Source organism: Danio rerio, chromosome 19, assembly GCF_052040795.2.
Source record: "Danio rerio strain M-AB ecotype USA chromosome 19, GRCz13ab, whole genome shotgun sequence".
Lineage (NCBI taxonomy): Eukaryota > Metazoa > Chordata > Actinopteri > Cypriniformes > Danionidae > Danio > Danio rerio.
The window spans coordinates 26,433,553-26,452,413 of NC_141039.2; the positions used below are offsets into that span (position 1 = coordinate 26,433,553).

General features: G+C 36.0%; 1 protein-coding gene across 4 annotated transcripts in view; it reads left to right on the forward strand.

The window, feature by feature from the left end:
• The window catches only part of sema4ab (sema domain, immunoglobulin domain (Ig), transmembrane domain (TM) and short cytoplasmic domain, (semaphorin) 4Ab), a 70,486-nt gene that overhangs the window by 16,876 nt on the left and 34,749 nt on the right, over nucleotides 1–18,861 (forward strand). For all 4 annotated transcript variants that reach the window (XM_087295679.1, XM_087295678.1, XM_087295676.1 and 1 more), the window contains exon 2: nucleotides 15,521–15,770. In XM_087295679.1, the coding sequence (XP_087151805.1) occupies nucleotides 15,677–15,770 (94 nt within the window). In that variant the 5' untranslated portion in view covers nucleotides 15,521–15,676. The remainder of the gene's footprint in view (nucleotides 1–15,520; nucleotides 15,771–18,861) is intronic.

Sequence of the window (18,861 nt, forward strand, 5' to 3'; positions counted from 1 at the left end):
AAAATTAATGGATATCTTAAATGTTCCTTTGGTCATTCTAAAGTGTCTTGACCAAAGTCTGTCATCAAAGTGGTTTGGTGTTATTACCTTCCAGAACTTGAGTGGCTCTTGCTCCTCCAAAAGCCACAGTGCATTCATTAATTTATTGTTCAAGAAAATATGCCCATAGCGGCTTTTCCTTTCACAGAATATTCCTTATTTTGTTTTGATATATTGCCCTACTTTATTTGAAAGTGTAATAACTTTTAATAACTTTTTGACTCATTGAAACGAAAATAATTTATTTGCGCATAGTAAATTTTTTTGCATATAATTAATTTAGTTTTGCACATAAATCTAATTCACTTTGTTAAATTGCAACATGGCTAATGAAAGATTTTGCAGACGTTTATGGTATTCAAAATCATTACTATTTTTTGGGGTGACACTACAATAATTATGCTATCAGTGATTCATCTGTCTTTGGTCATAATGGGATCCCTGTAGAGCAGGGGTGTCAAACTCAGTGTCTGGGGCTGGATGCACCAGCAGAATTATAATAATTTAAACAGTTCTTATTGGATATTTTGTCATTTAATTGTGACTATGCATTACCTTAAAAAGAGTTTATGAGCTACTAACCATGTTCTGCCTTAAGAACATGTGTTTCAACCGAAGTAAGAACCAATTAAGTTACAAACTAGCCAGTAGTTGCTGGCCCATTTCCACTGAAGGGTATGGTAGTATAGTTTGGTACGCCATTTTCAAATACACAGCTGAGACAACACACTGTGATAATATATACATATAATAACGAGCCATGGTCGATCCGAGTTCAAACAAACCTTGTCGTCTTGATGAATAGCCACAAAGCAAAAAAGATAAACCTGTTGTCGTTTATGAGGCCGTCTAAAGTGCAAGCAGTTTCATTTTCTCCAGAGATCTTGTGATCGCTTGCCGCACATCTATTTTCGAAACAACAAGCTTCTTGAGCTGATGATAAAAACGTATGTGTGATTATTGAAGCACTTCTAACAACCGATCCTTTCAGAAATGGACAAACGTGAGTGAAGTGCGAAAAAACAAAGGAGAAAATAATTCTTTCAGCAACCTAAAACTTGAACAAACTGCCACGTTTGACTAATATAATCACGTTTTGGACTATTATGATATCTGAATGACGGAATTATTTTCTAACAGAGGTTACATGTGCTGGACAAGATTAAAGATACAGATGAGAGTTTTGCACTGACTGTGGGCTACATGTTGCCTGTTGTTTTTGTACGCAAATAAGGACTAAATGTATGCTGTGTGCAGTTTTGTTGTATCTGGTGTCATATCGGTGACTGTAAAGGTATGTTGCATTTATTTATTAATTAATTTTATATAATTGCAGATGTTACAGTAGGCTATTTTGCCTACTCATTAATCTGCAGTTATAATCAAATCATGTTCATAGAAAGGTTAGTAATGAACATTTATTCACAAGTATTTATGTGAATAAAGCATATGTTTTGTGAGAAGTTCTTCTCATATGATATGTGAACGACCTGTACGGCTTTACTTTGACATTTCTTCGAGCGAGAATGATGTCGACTGTAACTTTGTCGTACACCACGGCTACCATTGGTACCCTTTTGGCAGTGGAAACGCAAGCTTGATAAAGGAAACGGGCCATAAGCCTCAAGTGTAAACTTTACCTTCCAGTTTAAGCAAGAACTTATAAACTGCTAGTGCAACCCTTCCCTAGAGGGTAGGATCTAGCTTTAACCCTAATCCTAACACTCCTTATCAAACTAATTGAGTCCTTCGGGCTTAGTTGAAACCGGCAAGTCTGTTGAGACAAGGTTTGAACTGAAATCTGCAGGGCTGCGACCCACCAAGTGATGGAAGTTTGACACCCCTGCTCTAGAGCTATTGTTAAGCACTACCACACTTGGAGCTATTAATGTATGTTGTTTAACACGGCTGAGTAGAAGCACTCATCTGACATGTTCTCACGCACAGCACCACTATCTGTCTGAATCTGCCAGTATGCTTAATCAGATGTGAATGCTTCTGTTGTAATGCTCAGCCTCTGCTGTCATGTGGTGGAAGTCAAGATGTGAGTCAGTTAAAATTCCTGTGCTCTGTCAGACAGCTGAGTGTCATATGTGGTGGGTCAAAACATGAGTATCCCGTACTTCTTTTAGTTTCACAACTCCATACAACTGGAATAGTGTTGTTGAACGTCTAGTCTGACTTGTAGTGTACAGATTTGAATGTACTAACTTAAGGAATAGTTCATTCAGTAATGTAAATATACTCTTCCTCGATTGGTTCCATACCTTTATGAGTTTCCTCATAAAGTCAGAATGTTAAAGGAGTGGTTCGCTACAAAGACATATTTTAAACTTTAGTTCATGTGTAATGTAGCAGTGTAAACATTATGGATGGATGTCGGGTCCCGTGGCTCCCGTGGTACAGCATCAGAAATGCAGACCTCCAGTTCGCATTTATCATGTCTCCCTTCTTCTTTGGTCGAAACCTGCGGAAATGCTGCCAAACTGCAGATGTTGTGTTCTTTTTTGAGACCAACTTTGTGTGCGACTCGCCATCTTACTTCACCTCTCTCTCTCCTCCACACTGTCCCGTGATGACAATCATGTATACGCATTTTTAGGCATTAAATAAATAATATTTAATACTTGTCTCCTATTTAAATCCATTGTTTTTTATGGTAATGTAACGGTATTGACACTGACACCGTTGCTTTTTTTAGATCCCACGGTAAACCGTAAAACTGTATTACCGCGCAAGCCTAAATAAAGTTTCTATAGTTCTGGTGATAAACTCAATCAATAAATCTTCTTTAGTAAAAAAAAAAAAAAAACAGACTTAGGCCTACTGACAGATGGCATAATCAAACTAAACATGACACTTGCTACAAACTATGGGCTAAATTATTTGAGCATTTATTATGACATTGATCTGATCTGTTGTGGTCCAGCTTATGCTTCCTTTTTAATATTATGATTTTTCTTTGAAATCTTCAATAGGCTACCACTATTGACCCTAATTGTTGATAAAATAATCAGCTTTTTAGTAAAGCCTGATATTTTCCTGCAGGTTTGAAGCAGACTAAACTAAACTGTCTGAGGCCAGTTTTACTTAATAATCCCTCGCCTAAACTGGCCGCGAGTGAACATCTCTGAATGTAATACGCTCGAAGTTCAATGCAAAGTGAGACATTGTCTTTTACCAGACCCCCTAGCTTTTCACGATTTTATGTTTTTGCGATTAAAAAATGACATATTTTGTGGTAGTAATTCCCAGAAATTTGTGGAGAATTTTTCGATTAAAAAACATATTTATAAAAAAATTATAAATATAAAACAATATATAATTTACCATATTATGTACCCTACTTTTCAATCTGACACAATGACACAAATCATAAAAATAAAGCTTCTTTATTTTGGTCTCTTGTCAAGACAAGATCTAAAACAGATCTAAAAAGGTAGGGATTAAGCCAAAGGAGGGTTGTATAATTCTTATTTTTATCCACAAGCTTACTTTCTCTCAGATTTCGCTCCCTGGAGCATCTGACATCAGGTACTTCACTCAGGACATACATTAGTACTTTCCCTTAATACACCTAAAACACTAAAAAAAAACAAAAAAAAAAACACATCAAGTTTTTAGTGTTAATGGTATGTTGTATCGAGAACGTAAACAAGGATGTAAACAACAAGGAATGCTGTTTGGCCTCTTTACAATTTAGCTACAAATTCTTATTTATCCGTCAAACCCCTGTAAACACCCACAATCTTCAGCAGCGCTGCTCTGTGAATCCCTCTTGAGAGTGGGCTTTTGGAGGAACTACAAAATATGTTTGTTGTTTTCATGTTAACTGAATCGAAGTATATAATTAAAGATAGATGAAAAAATTACGGGATTTATTTTTTTTTACAAATGAAGCATGAGCACACGATGCTTTGTATCTTATGAACGCAACAAAGCCTTAAAAAGCACCTATGGTGAAAAATCTACTTTTCAAGCTGTTTCAAGCTGGACAGACGTGTGTGTAAGTATAGTGTATAGACCGTCTTATTGGGGTGATATAAACACACAGTCCTTTATTTTCAATTTAACAACATAAAAACAATAAGCCAATTGGAGTTGTTTTTAGATCCACCGCAACTTGACATAGGAGTGCAGTCCCCCTGCCCACTAATATTGATTGACAGCCGCGTTTCATGATCATATCCTCAGTTTGTTGTTTCACGTCCGCCATTTTCAGCATGAGAGTCAAAGCGATGTCACAAGGAACAACCTTGCTTTATTTTTAGATGTAAGGCTCATTGGGCTTAACACAAGATCAACATTCACCACATGATCGCTGTAATCAGGATTATTGTTTGTAAGTTAGTTTGTTTGTAGGTAGGTTTGCAAGCATGTTTACTTTTCATTGCGTCTACCTTAAACTTCAGCTGTTTTTTTTCGCAGTCACAGAAGTTTCCTGTGATCTTAACTAGGTGCAGCAGGAAAGTGCAAGCTCTCTGTTAGGGTACACACAACGGCGCTTCCAGCCAGCGGCTGTCCGAGGCACCCAGCCACGATTCGGAACACTTAATATTTCTGCCGTGCCACAGAGCTCTGAATAGTTTTATATTAAAAAACATCCGAATGTGCGTGTCTGGTCTTCCGTGTCGCGGCTCTAAGCTGCGCATCTGGAGCCTCAAAGTTAATTCAGTGTGTGTGGTTATTAGTCTTGGTGTACAAGCTCGGAACTTTAAATTAGCAGTTGGCTGTAACATTTGGCTGTAAAACTATACAAAGACACATGATTTTGCAGTCTCTGCTTGGTCTGTGTCGGAGTCGTTATAATAAAAAAAATTGAACTGTGTTTTAAACTGAACCTAAACTGGCACACTCAGAAGAACCATAATATTAATATTAAATCTTAAAAAGGGGGATAACTATGTGCCCTTTAAAATACACTCTGGACCACCCTTTTAAAACAATGTTAAGGCTCATTTATACTTCTGCGTCAAGCGCACGCTTATGCTATGGCGCTGACGCATAGCCCTACGCCGTGGCCGTCAGCGTCGCTGACTTGGACCTCTCAAAAAATGTAACTACACGTCGCAACGACGCGTAGCACAAGCTGTGTGATTGGTCGGCTTGGTAGCGCTGACGAGTCTGGGTGGGACCGAGAGCCGCGCGAGCAGTGCGAGCCTAATGGAGCGATTATTTATTTATTTATTTTTATTCATTTATTTATTTATTTTTATTAATTAATTAATTAATTTATTTATTTATTTAATTATTTTATTTTTTTACGAGTGTGAAGTCCCGCGAAGGAGCTCCTGATGGAAAGTTTTGTTTTGTGTTTACCTCATAGTTAAAGTTGTTGCATTTCCGCCGGTTCCTGCCTCAAAATGAGCGAGTTTGAGGCCCCGTTTACACTAGTACGTTTTAGTTTTAAAACGGTGTTTTAGAGTGAAAACGATCTGCGTCCACACTAGAGTTTTACCCAGCATTTCTGAACTGCTCTCTGTCTTCACCAAAACGCTGAAAATGCACATCACGTGACCACACACATACTCTCGGGCAAGCGCTGCAGCCTATCTACCCAGATGAGAGCTGTGCTAGGCGAACTGCTCATCAAGCATCTCCTGCTGGATCTAATCTCACTATATTTATTAAACGTGATATTTCATTTATCTTGTTGTCTATATCTAACGATATATTCCTCGACTTTGGTCATTGGAATCTATTACTTGTTCTCAGGTAACGTGTTTTGGCTATGCGCAAAGATAAGTTAATGATTAATGTAACCACGTAGCCAACATTCTGTATATTGACTGATCGCTTGCCTTTATTTCCTGTAATGTATAAACTTATTGTATGTTATACTTTTAAAAAGGCCATTATCGATTATTAAAACTGATATTCAGCATAAGAGAGGGTATGTATCGTATTTTCACTGAAATTGAAAAGAGGCAGTTGTTATAGGCTCCGTTTTGTTATAAATATCCACACAATGAAGATGATGCTCATTATGCAGCACAACGCCTCAACATTTCTGCTGTCTGTTAAGTTGCTAATATTAAAAAGAAAATAGGCAGTTCCTTAAATCATGTTTTCATTTTATTGTTGAGAAAGTAAAACAATGTAGCCAGGATGATGTGAATAAAGTTATAAAGTACACTGTTCCCTTTGAAGAATTTCCTGTGTCCTCGGTAGTTTGTTTTCCATATCAAACTGTAGAGGGGGAGACTGCAACCTTGATCCAAACTAGCAAAGACTGAACTTACAAGGAGAGGATGCAGGACTAAACTGTGTAACGTTAGGCTACTTAATACTGAGGAAAAGCCCTAATCAGATTGGTAAATGTCGACAGCCCCGCCTTCGTTTTCAGATGTCTCCATTTTCCCCCATCCAGACTGAGACGGAGCAGCAGCATTTTAGAATGAAAATGGCGTCTTCAACGTTTTTTAAACGCTACGTTTTTTTAGCGCTCGAAAACTCCGGCGTAGTGTGGACGAATGGTGTAACCGCAGCAAAACTTATGCGTTTTCAAACTAAAGCGCATTAGTGTAAACGGGGCCTGAGCCACTTGTACATCCCGAAAGCGTTCAGAAAGAACAAAACACAGGCGAAGAAACTCGACACAGAGGAACATTAACGCCTCACTGCCAATTAGCGTTTTGGAAGTGTTAATGCAGACCAACAGAGACAGCGTGCAGAAGTATAAATGCACAGCTACGCGCGTTGCATGTGCAGTTGGTTACGCCGGTCACTTAACGCAGAAGTATAAACCAGGCTTAAGAAACCTGTAATCATTAACTTCCATTGTAAGATAATCGAAAACAATGGTTAGATGTTTCTAACAGTTTTCTTAATAACCTATTTTATGTTTAACTAGAAAAAAAAAAGAAACTCAAAGGGGTTTGTGACAAGGGAAGTTTGTGTAAATGATGACAGAATATTCAGTTTTGGGTCACAAAAGTTATGTAGTTTATTTAACAATCTGCATGTTAAACAAGAATTGAATTCTGTACATTTGTTTGCATGGAAGTAAAGGTCCTGAGAGGAAATGGTTCAATACCTGTGCGTTATGCTGTTTTTAACACCATTATAATTTGTGTACATTGTGTTCTCTGCAAAAATGCTTTTAAATTATATATTTTGTAAAAAGTCCTAAACAAATTGGTGTAAGTTGCATTAAAAATGCCATCATGTTAGGAGCAGTCACAGGTAAAGCGAATGTTGTGGATCTCCTAGCTAGGCTATGTTACGGGCTATAGTAAGCAAGCATCCGTTCTCATCATCAAGTAAGTTGCAGGGGAAAAAAAGATCTGAGTGGCTTTGACAAGGGCCTCATTGTTATGGCAAGGCGAATGGGTCAGAATTTCTCTGAAAGGGCAAGGCTTGTTGGTTGCTCTTGGTCAGCAGTGGAGAGAATTTACCAACAGAGTTCTGAGGAAGGTCAAACCACAAACTGGGGGCCCAAGGCTTATGAACAAACAAAGGCTTTCTCATCCTATCACAGCCAAAAGATTTTCTACTGTGCTACAAGTTGCAGAAAATTTTGATCATGGTTGTTAAAGAAATGTGTTGCTACTGTCAAGTCAACGTGCATGTGAAAATCAGAAAATGTAGTTTAGAGCAGTAGACTGGTCTTATGGGTTATGGCACCAGTAACTACTGTAACATAATAACAAGGACAAATGTGATGCTCTGGGCAGTATTCTTCTTGAAAACGCATTCATGTGATACTTAAATTCTTATAATTACTTCGGAATTTAGCAAAAGCTGTGATTGTCATGACATCTTGTCAGTGAAGCACGTTTCTGTAATCAGCGGTAAATATCCATTCAAAGACAGAGGGCGCTCTCATCAGAAACTACAACAATATTGCTGATCAATCATAAGACTGAACTGCTTTTATTGATTCAACATGGCTGATGTAACTAATAAACAATCAACTATGAAAACTAAGTGTTATATTCAAGTTCTGCTCATATTTTTCCTAATAATGAACTATAAAATGATCCAATGTCTTTATCAGTGCTTATAAAATAAGTTGCATGTCTTATTCAATGTAAGAAGCCATGGCATCTCGCTAAAGGATTTATTTCAAACTTAATTGAATTATGAAGTGAGCTGAAAGCAAAGCGCTGTATTTGAAGCTGTGCAAACCTCTTGGTTATCGCAGAATTGTTTGCCTAAAATCTCTAAGTAAATGCTGCTACATCCTGAAGTATGTGCTGCTGAAGATTTACTACTGATTTTAGAACTGACAAAAGGAGCAGGAAAATTGTGCAGCCCTGGTGCTATCTACCTACACAATGCTGTAGCCTGGTGGAAGTGGCTTCTTTCAGGATTATAATGCACTCAGCACACTGCACACATTGTTCAAAACTGGTTTGAAGAACAAGATGAAGAATTTAAGTTGATTTCATGTTCTCCAAGTTATCCCGATCGGATAGAGCATTTAAGCCTTCCCTTGGTTGTCTCAGCTGTCATGTTTATTGTTAGTGATTTAGATTTTTGGGGTTGAAAAGATCGATCCACCATCATGAAACAGTGAATTAAAATTTTCTGGAGAGTGATTTTGTGCCTTTTGTGTGACGCACATTTGCTGACTGCAGGCTTCTGGAGATGAAACAAAATGAGTAAGTTTGATTTACTTGAACCATTATTGCTATCTAACTCTTGCTCACCCTTGATATTAAGGAACTAATATTAGAGCAGTTCTTCCAGTTAATGCTACTGGCCGGATGTATAAGAATAGGAAGTTAAACAAATATATGCTAATTCCACTCATTCATCTAATGGATGAATAATTTTAGTTTGTATGGTAATGCCGTACATTATATCCTATGCCAGTTGCTCCAGGATTTTGCCAATAGTTTTTAAAATTCTGAAAGATTTTTGTGTAGGACATATTGCCTGACCCATTTATTGTGTTGATTAGGTGGAACATGTTTTCCTCAAGACCTTTATTTAAAGTACAACATTGTTGATTGTGAAAGACAAGTTACTGTTGACTGTGTATATTGTAAGCCTGTTTAGTTTAGGAACATACTTAAGACTCGTACACACCGGTACGCTTTTCGTTAGCGTTTGTTGTCAGCGTTTTACAAGACGTTTTTCCATATTCAAACCCAATCGATTTTCAGTGGCGTCAAACAGAAGAGTATGCAAAATCACTTCTTGACGTTAGATGGTGCTACACAACGTTAAGCTTCACCCTCTTATAACACTTATAAGACAGAAGAAGAGGAAGAGAGGAAGTTCACATGCTTGTTGTTAAAGTTACTGGTGACTGGAACAAGCATAAATGGTTCAAGCAGCAGCTCCAGCTCTAGTGATGAAGAAATGATTGTTCACCATTGCAAAAAGCAGCTCCATGTTCATATCGCCTTTGGGCATGTTCTTTAATGTGTGCTCTCATTCACAGTTTTGCGCTTGAGCGACTCTAAGTGCTGTTTACTGTAATTTCAGCAGCTCCGTGCCCATGAACAAAAGTGCCAACCTGATTGGTGGAGAAGGTTTTGATGCGGCGTGTCAAAACAAAAAAATGAGCATGAGGTGTTTTTTTTGTTTGTTTTTTTTGTTTTTTAATGACGCTTTTGCGCATTGGTTTGCACGATCACATTGGCGCCCTTTATTTAGTCACGAGGCGTTAAACGTCGACGGAAAATGCGAGCAAAAAACGTCTCTCTGTGCACAGATCTTTAGACTAAGGAAAGTCACTGCTTCTGTTGGTCATGTTCACTTAATATTGCTCAATTATTTTTTTTTTACTTATTATTTTTGTTGCATGCTGCATACATCAAACGTTAGATGATTTTATAGCTTGTTTTAGTGATTTAGATTTTTGGGGTTGGAAATATTGTTTCAAAAGGTGTTTTAAGCGATTTCCCTAAGTCAAGTGATTAAATGAGTGAATAGAAATGTGTTTAAAATGTAGTTAAGCTCAGATAAATATGTATTATAGAGTTTAAAACACCTCAACATAGCAGCATGTTAAAAACCCTTACAAATGCATTAGCAATGGGAGTTATGAGTTTTGATTAAGTTAACACTATCTGTTTTTTTTGAGGAAAAGTTTAAAATGTACAATTCTGTTCTCTGTTTTATTAATGGGATGGCATTGTTTTTTAATTTTTTAAACTGAATTTAAAGTAAATGTTTAATATTTTAAGTTTTTCCACTTTCATGCAAATGAATTGTCCATGATGAGATAAAGGAAGGTTTTTACTAATAAAATTTATGTGATAAAATGTCATATGGTCTTACCACATCAGTGACATAATTGCATTAGGACATTAATGTTGCATTACCCTGAGGTTTTATACCCTCAAGGGATTATTGTTGTACTTAATAATATAAACACATTCTTATGAAAAGGGGCTTATTGAATTCATTTATTGTTGAGTAAATTTTAAAAAATAAAAATAAAAATAAATTCTTCAGCCCCTGTATGAATGCCTATGGTGAAGAGAGAACTTCACTTTAACTAGGCTGGTGTTTAGTAAATCTTGGTTTGCCCAAGCACAAGACACGGGTCATGTTTATGGGTCACAGGGATTTCCATCATATAGTCATTAGTTCCGAGATGATTAACAACATTTCCATGGCAATTCCTTTGCCAAACTTTATTTTTAAAAAATAAATATTGTTAATATCAAGGTTTAAACAGGACTGTATTAAGTGAAAAATTAGAAATATAAGATTTACATTGAGCTGCTTTAATGGCACTTGTTTTCTGTAGATCTGCTTTATAGCATAATCAGCTGTCTTATAATAGGCATTGTTTTTGCAACATTAATGTCACTGAACATGACTTTAAACTGACTTAGGACAAATAGTGAACCTTCTGATTTATTTAGAGGGTTTGTAGCTTGTAGCTCATTTGATATCTGGTGAAAATCTCTGAATTCATATTGAACTGGCTTGAGCTAAATGTGTGTGGACATTATTGTCCAGAGCTCAACTGATTTTCATTTTCATTTTATGAGCCGGTCTCTGATGTATGTTTCTCAGCAGATATGCTATTGAAATGATCATTTTTTATAGAACATGTAACACAGATAAAATGCTTGAAATGGTATAATTATTTAGACCAGCAGAGTACACTCAATTGTTTGCTACTGGCAACCAGCCAACCCTTTTCTGTCACTAAAGAGGGCTCCTACAGCGACATTCAAGCAGTGTCTTAAAAGTAAGTTGATAATTAGTTTGCTACTGTAAAGTTGAGAAACAATGACCCCATTAGTTTCCAGGGTTTTTTAAACATAGACTTGTTTGTGACATCTCTAACCCCCTGCCATCAACGTTGCATCTGTTTATGCACAAAGACTTTTAATTTTGATAAAGCCACCCTTCTCCAACCATGCCATTATAAACCCTCTGTGTTTAAGATCTGTTTTGATCTACATCGCCTGATTGAGACACAATACAAACACATTTAGCACTATATTTAACTGTTTTAGACACATTAACAGCATTTTTTCCATCAAATATATTTACTGACAAACCCATAGGTAAACTTTAGCTCCATTACTGCACCATGAGTGCTAGGTCTAAGTTTTCTGGTGCAGTTTTGCATTTCAGATGCTCATTTCAGTCAATCGAAATTTTGTCAACCGACAACCGCCGCTTGTAAACTGAGTATTAACTGTTAACTATTAACTGTTCAGATTCATAATAAGTTATTTAACCCCCTGAGGTCGAAGACCACGTATACACGTTTTGATCTGTAGTGTCGTCAAACTGCTAAAATGAACTTAAATTACACTTTCAGTTTTGATCATACAGATAAGATCAATACATCAGTCGAATCTGTTATGCGTCTACTTTTTGTTGTGCACACTGACTGTGGTCAGAAAATGAAAGGAAACTCAGCAAATAGTCAACAAAGATGATGATTTATGATATCTAAATAAAGCTTGTTATGTCTACTTATGTCTACCAATTCAAGTTGAAAACAAATAATCTCTTTTTATGTAATCCGTATAAAAGTAAGGACAAAACAGACAAAAGTGCAAACAACGCTCCCATTTCTGTGCCCATGTTGTTGTTTACAGTACTGTCTTCCGGTAGCGTTAAAGCCATGTGTTATAGTCATGTGATAGAGGCTTGATGAATAAGGGAAGGATACGCAATGACACAAAAGCCCCAATCAGGTAGCGAATCTCAGCAGTCCCGCCTCCGTTTTCAGATGTCTCCGTTTTTTCTCATTCACACTAAGACAGAGCAGCCGCGTTTCAGAATGAAAACGGCCTCTCCAGCGTTTTCAAAACGCTCCGTTTTCAGCGCTCGAGAACTCTGGCGTAGTGTGGACGGATGGCGTAACCGTAGCAAAACGTATGCGTTTTAAAACAAAAACGCATTAAGCCTAGTTCACACTACAGGATTTTAAACATCAGCAGATCGCTGTGCCGTTCACACTACATGACTTGACTTTGTGTCTTTTAATCTCTGTGGTGTTCACACTATGCAACACTCTGTGAAAGATCCACAAGAGGGGGGTCACACACTACGATCTGACAACAACTCATTCCCCATCAGCTCATTCAAGCTACCAAACCACAGCCAATGAAATTTTGAGGGAGGAGTCGTCAGAAAAAGCTGAACACTATTGGCTGCTTGTGTGCTGATGACATCACTGACAGAGTTTCAAGCTTTGGAGAAAGCATTTAAAAACATTGTCAAATCAGCTAAATTATCAGCGGATAAATCACTCATCTGCAAGGTTCCAGTGGATAGATACACAGAGAGTTTTTAATTTTTGTAATTGTATAACTCTTTGAAATAAAACTAACAAATAACACTCTTCCGTTTTCTAACTATCAGTGTCTTTCTTTATGACATTGTTATTTTTTTTATTACAAAACAGTAAAGAACTGAGCATTTCTGCCTTAAATAACCATATTGGTCAAAATGACTGCATGCATGTCTGATACTTTTCGCTGTGACTTTAAATATGTGTGCATTTTCTTGCCTAGCAACTTCCTGCTAACATAAACAAAACTTTATGATGGCAAAAACATAAATTTACTTCAGATATCTTTCAAAACAGCATATTCTGTGCCGCGAAATAGCTCCTGTTTGAAAGTGAAAATGAAAGCCAGGACCTTTGCATGTTCTAGTATCTTAACTACATATTTATAGGCTGTATTACTAAAAAAAAGATTTTATTTTTAGGGTAATGATGTCATTAAATATGATGCCAGACATTCAAAGCTTGATTTTAATATCTCAATAATACCTTTGAATGTAAATATGTTGTGACAATATGGCGTTTTATATGAGAACGGTCAGAATGAGCAGCATGGTTATTCTAATAGTTACAGAATTCTAGTTCCACTGTTAATATAGCCTACTCTCATGTCTGTGTTAACACAAAATGAGGCGAGTGCGTTAAAGCCCATTCTGACCAATCACAGATGTTTCTGTTGAGCTCCTGAGCACACAGGCATTTAGCTCATGCTGATATGCGCTCTCATTGGCTGCAGCTCATCACTACATCGCACCACACGTGGGGTTGAGTCGGCCGACTGCTCTGGAATATTTAGCATGCTAAATGTAAAAAGGCGAGCGCCGTGCACCCGCAGATTTCTTCCCGATCACAGCCCGATCTGTCGGCGAGCTCTTTAACTTTCAAATCGGGCTCAAATCAGGCTTAAAATCCTTAGTGTGAACTAGGCTTTACTGTAAAAGGGGCCTCAGTAAGCACGCTGTATGCAGGTCTTTGTCTTCTCAGGTGTGACTCAATGCATAGTAATGATAGTTCACGCCATCTTGCATAGACCATTTTCACTCAAAAAGTGACATGGAGATTTTAATTCAGTATATTGTTTTCTGTGAGCAAGTGAACAAGATGATTCTCGCATCATTTTGAAGCAAAAACACTAGGCTAAAAGATCTAGTTCTCAAAAGTCTTGTGCACAAATGTTCTCTGTGTTTCAAGGCCTTGTTTCAGTGACTTCAAAATTTTAGTTTTTCACTAACCACGCATAAATGTTTCTTTTTTTAAAAACACAAATGCATACAAACATGCTGCTTAAGTATCATTGTAGCCCAACTTGTGCTGTTTACAGTGTTATCACACATTAACCATTACTATGTTTTTAAGATACTGAAAACAACACAAATGTCAGTGCATGTGAAAACTTTTCCAGAGCCCCAAAACACCCTCAGACCCCAGAGGGTTAATAAAAAAAAATTGTGTCTATTTTGTTGACTTGACACATTAAATATTGCATTTTAAAAAACTGATTATTTTTAACATGCGAACATATTATTAACAACAGAGTATCTTCACGTGCCTGCAGTGTTTCCAACAGCATAGAAAAAAAAATGACTGAAATACTTCACTGAATACTTTTTAAGAACTGCTATTCAAATGGAATAAGAATAGGCTGTTTTTTCCAGTCATGTTTTTTCCTTCTGTCAAATAGAAAATAGCAGACTACCTCATATTGATCGCTCTACGTAAAAATATGCATTTAATTAATGCTCTGTTTGTGTCACTAACCTCTGTTAATATTTTTAATACAAGTCATTAAAGATTATGTCTTGAGCGTCTGATTTTATCTTAGAGCTTGTGTGCTTTTAACATATGAAATTGCATTAATTTGCATACATGTTTTCATTCATTCATTCATCTCGAACCAGCAACCTTCTTGCTGTGAGTTGACAGCATCACCTACTGCGCCACTGCATCGCCTCATACATGTTTTATAAGCTATAAAATGAAAGCCTCAGTTTGGTGCGAAGTTAACACTATGCAAAAAATCAAGAAATTCTTTGGATTCTTTTAATTCGTAGATTATGTAGGCTATTTTAAAAATGGATATTTTATAAGAACTATTAATAACTGTAATTTACAGGTTTGTTGTTTGTACACACTACATCCTCACAACTATAGCTTATTTGTTGTGTTTACGAGCGCTGCCGGAGCGCGCTCTGATGAAGATAAAATCCAGACGCTCTAACCAAAGCAGAGCACATTTCAGAAAGTTTTATTTTGTGGACTCCTTCTCTAGCTTCGCTAATAAATGGAGGTGTTTATGACGAAGATCCAGGGCAGAGGCTATCAACATCAGCGCTGGTTTGGCATCAACTCGTCTTGTGTAAAAATGTGACCAGCAATATTCTTCTTTCTTTTTGCTTTTTTGGCAAAATATGTTTTTTTATGTGAAAATTCAATGTATAGTTGCATGCAGTGGGGTTAGCGGACTATAGATAGACTTGACTTGAAAAACATATTTCAATCCACATCCCTCATCCACAAAGCTTATAGATCATTCATTATCTGAATGGTATTTAGTGTCTTTCTCAGAATTATCAATGTAAAAGTAACTGAAATTCACCTCCCCCAAACCATAGATCAAGACAGTCATGCTGATATCAGTTGTCCTTTATACACGCTTCTGAAAGAGGAAGAAGAGGCGAGCGACTGGAGAGGAAGTGATGACTTAAAGGTTCTCGCCTTCCGATTTCTAAACAACTTAAATATCTTTTTTTGTCTAAGCAGATGAGATGACGGCAGACTCCTTTGGCTGTTTGAAGTGGTGTCTTTGTGGGCGACTCAGTGCTGAACGGACGCCAACAGAAGGAAACAGAGACAGATAGACCAGTATTTGGAATCAGCTTATCTGTTTTCCTCCTGGCCTCCTGGTTTTCCATCAGGATGGTGATTTCGGCATCACTTTGTGCCTGTGTGTTTCTTCTGACTGCCGTCAGGTGTCATTCTCATGTCCTCCCCCGACTCTCTTTTCCAATGGGTAAGTTTCTTTTTTAATTAATTAAAAAAAAAAAAATCCCATTAGATATTTGAGTGACTTTTAAAAAACATATCTACTGTTGTTCTGTTTTCGTTTGTGTGTGGTGGTTATTAGGTTAATTTAAATTTAATTATCCATAACATCATAAAGCAATTAAAACTTATGGATGACTTGGGTTAAACATAGTTTGAATACTTCATTATTTTAGCTCTGTAAATAATAGTGCTTGTAAATATCTTGTAATAGCTAGCATAATATAATCATTGTTGGATATATTGAGTGTTCTGTAATAATTATGTATAAAAATATTGGTACATTTATATTCAGTTATATTTCTATAACATTTTAAGAGTGCTTGAATGTTTTAAAAGCCAAGTGAAAGATAAAGCATGGCAATAAAAAGAATATTATGCTACTTTAATAAAAGTTTTGTTTGGTTAAATTATTGAGCAATTTTGATTTTTGTTTTGTGTACCTTTATTTATTATTCGGTTTTAATAGTTAGTACTTCAGCCTAATAAGAAATGTTGTCTTGACTAACTGAAGTAAATTATTTTGTATAATATTGAATTCAGTTTTGTTTTTGTTGTTGTTAATAACTCATTTGTATTATCAGTTATGTTTTATTTAACAGTGAAAGTGCTGCTTTAATTCTGGTGTACATTAAAACGTTTTTAACAAATAATAGATGCTTTAAATAAGTGTTGGGTAAGTTATTTTTTAAAAAGTATTAGATTACAAATTACTGACTACTACTGGAAAATTGTAATCTGATTACAATACTAATTACTTCATGTAAAAAGTAATCAAGGCAAAGTAATTAGTAATCAGTAATCTGAAGTTACTCTTAAAACATATAAAATATACAAAATAAACTGCAGCTCTTGCAGTGATTTAATATTCACTGAGAAACATTACAATAGGTTGATCACAGCAGCTTGATATATTTAAAAGACTTACAGAGTTTGCCTAAAACGTAAAATTCTCTCATCATCGACTTGTTCCAAACTTGTTTCTTTTTTTTTTTTCTTTTTCTTTTTTTTCTTTTGAGCTCAAAATAAGACATGAAGGAAACTGGATACCTATATCGACAGTATGCAAAAGCACTGCAGTGTTTGGGTGTTCTTTGTTTGTCTGAAGTATTTAATCTTCCAAAATGTGTATAATCCATACAAAGCATGAAGCTGATTGCTCAGTTCTTGTTGCGTGACTCGCGATTTTCAACTGGTGCACCTAGAAAATTCAAACATGTGCAATATGTTTTCCGAATATAACAAGCCACACGCCTCCATTGGAAATAACGAACTTGTGCAGGCAAAAGACGAGATATGTGAACGGCCCCATTAGCAGCTATGCTTCTCTTCCCATTCAGAAGTTACCTTCACCCCCAATCCTACACAAAAATGTAATTTAGTCTGTTCAGGGTGAGTTGGGCCACTGTGTTTTTGGGTGTCAGTGTCTTGCTTGGTGACGAGTATTGTCCTAGAATGCTTTCTGTTCAAGTGCCGGTCGAGTTTAAAGCAGTCTAAAGTTCTTTAGAGAGTAGTCATAGATTGCATTTCACAACAATATTTTAGCTTTTATGCTCAATGAAATCAAAGTAGTATCTGTATTTCTACTTGAAGAAGCAACCACTCTCGACAGCAGCCATTTCAGCTTGCGTTTTCCAGCAATTTAAAAGTGCATTCTCGTTAACTGATGTTGCAGTGCAAATTATTATTTAAAATAAGAATTTTTTCTTCTAAAAACTATATTTCCGATGTAAGTAACACAATTACATTGACTTTAGAAACTATCTATCAGATTACACAAATTTAAAATGTAATTCGTTACATTATTACATTTCCCAAAAATGTAATTAGAAGAAAGAAACACGTTACTATGGAACGCATTACACTCAACTCTGCTTTAAACTAAATTAGTTTAATATTAACATTTCCACCCATGAAACATTAAATGGTTCAGTCAACGCGCCGTAATTTTATTAAATTTCACTCAAGAAATATTAAGTCCTGTTTTGACCTGTTAGTCAAGTTGTGATAGTTTTAGCATGCTATGTTTTAGTACTTTAAAGTTTAACCATGAAATAGGTCATTTTTTTTACACTGTCAGCAAGTGTTGTTGATTATCTTTTAATTAGGTTTTATAAAAATCAACTAATTTTAATTTATATTTTTTAAATAAGACTGAAGATGAAAATGTTTTGAAACCTAGTTTTGTAATGACCTCGCTTCACTTGGTTTAGCTGCGCACTGCAGTGACTGGCACACATACTTATTAAAAGACTTAGATTAGATGAGATGCTTAACTGTGATTAAGACCTGTGCGAACATGACTAGGAGTTTTGCTTTTCGCATATGTGCAATACACAATTTAATGTGTTTGCAGAACAAGCAAAGCTTCTTTAAACAATATGACAATTGGAAAGATAATAATCATTTTGCACTTAGTTAGTTATTGATTAGTTTGTAGAGTGATAAGTTATTATCCAATTGGTTAATATCTAAAAATTCATTGTTTTACAGACCTATGATGAAATTTAGCAGACAAAAAAAACACTTAAAGATAGGGAAGTTCCTATCAGGATTTTTGCAGCCGATACTGAGTACCGATTCCTTGTCATGGTGATCTGCCGATATCATTTACACTGTAAAAAATGTTACTTAGATCTAACTTATAAAAAGTGAGGCAAGTGGTTGCATCGGACGTTTTAGGTTGATTCAACTTCCAGCCTTTTTTAAGTATTTTAAACACTAAAACATTGCTTAAAACAAATGCAATAAAATTAAGTTGAGCCAACTAATATTTCTAAAATTACTCAAATCAGATAAACTTACTTTTTTTGTTAAACTTAACTTACTTATACATTGCTATATGTTGACTGTACTCATTTTAATTAAGTATTATGAACTTAATGATCTAAATAAAATTAACCATGCATATGTCATTTAAAACTAATTTAATTGACTTCTGGCTGTAACCTCAGAAAATAAATCTTCGTTTCTATATTGTAAGCACAATATACACTAGTAAAAACAGATAAACAGACTTTCCTGTCAATAACAATTAAATAAGAATGGGAAGATGGATT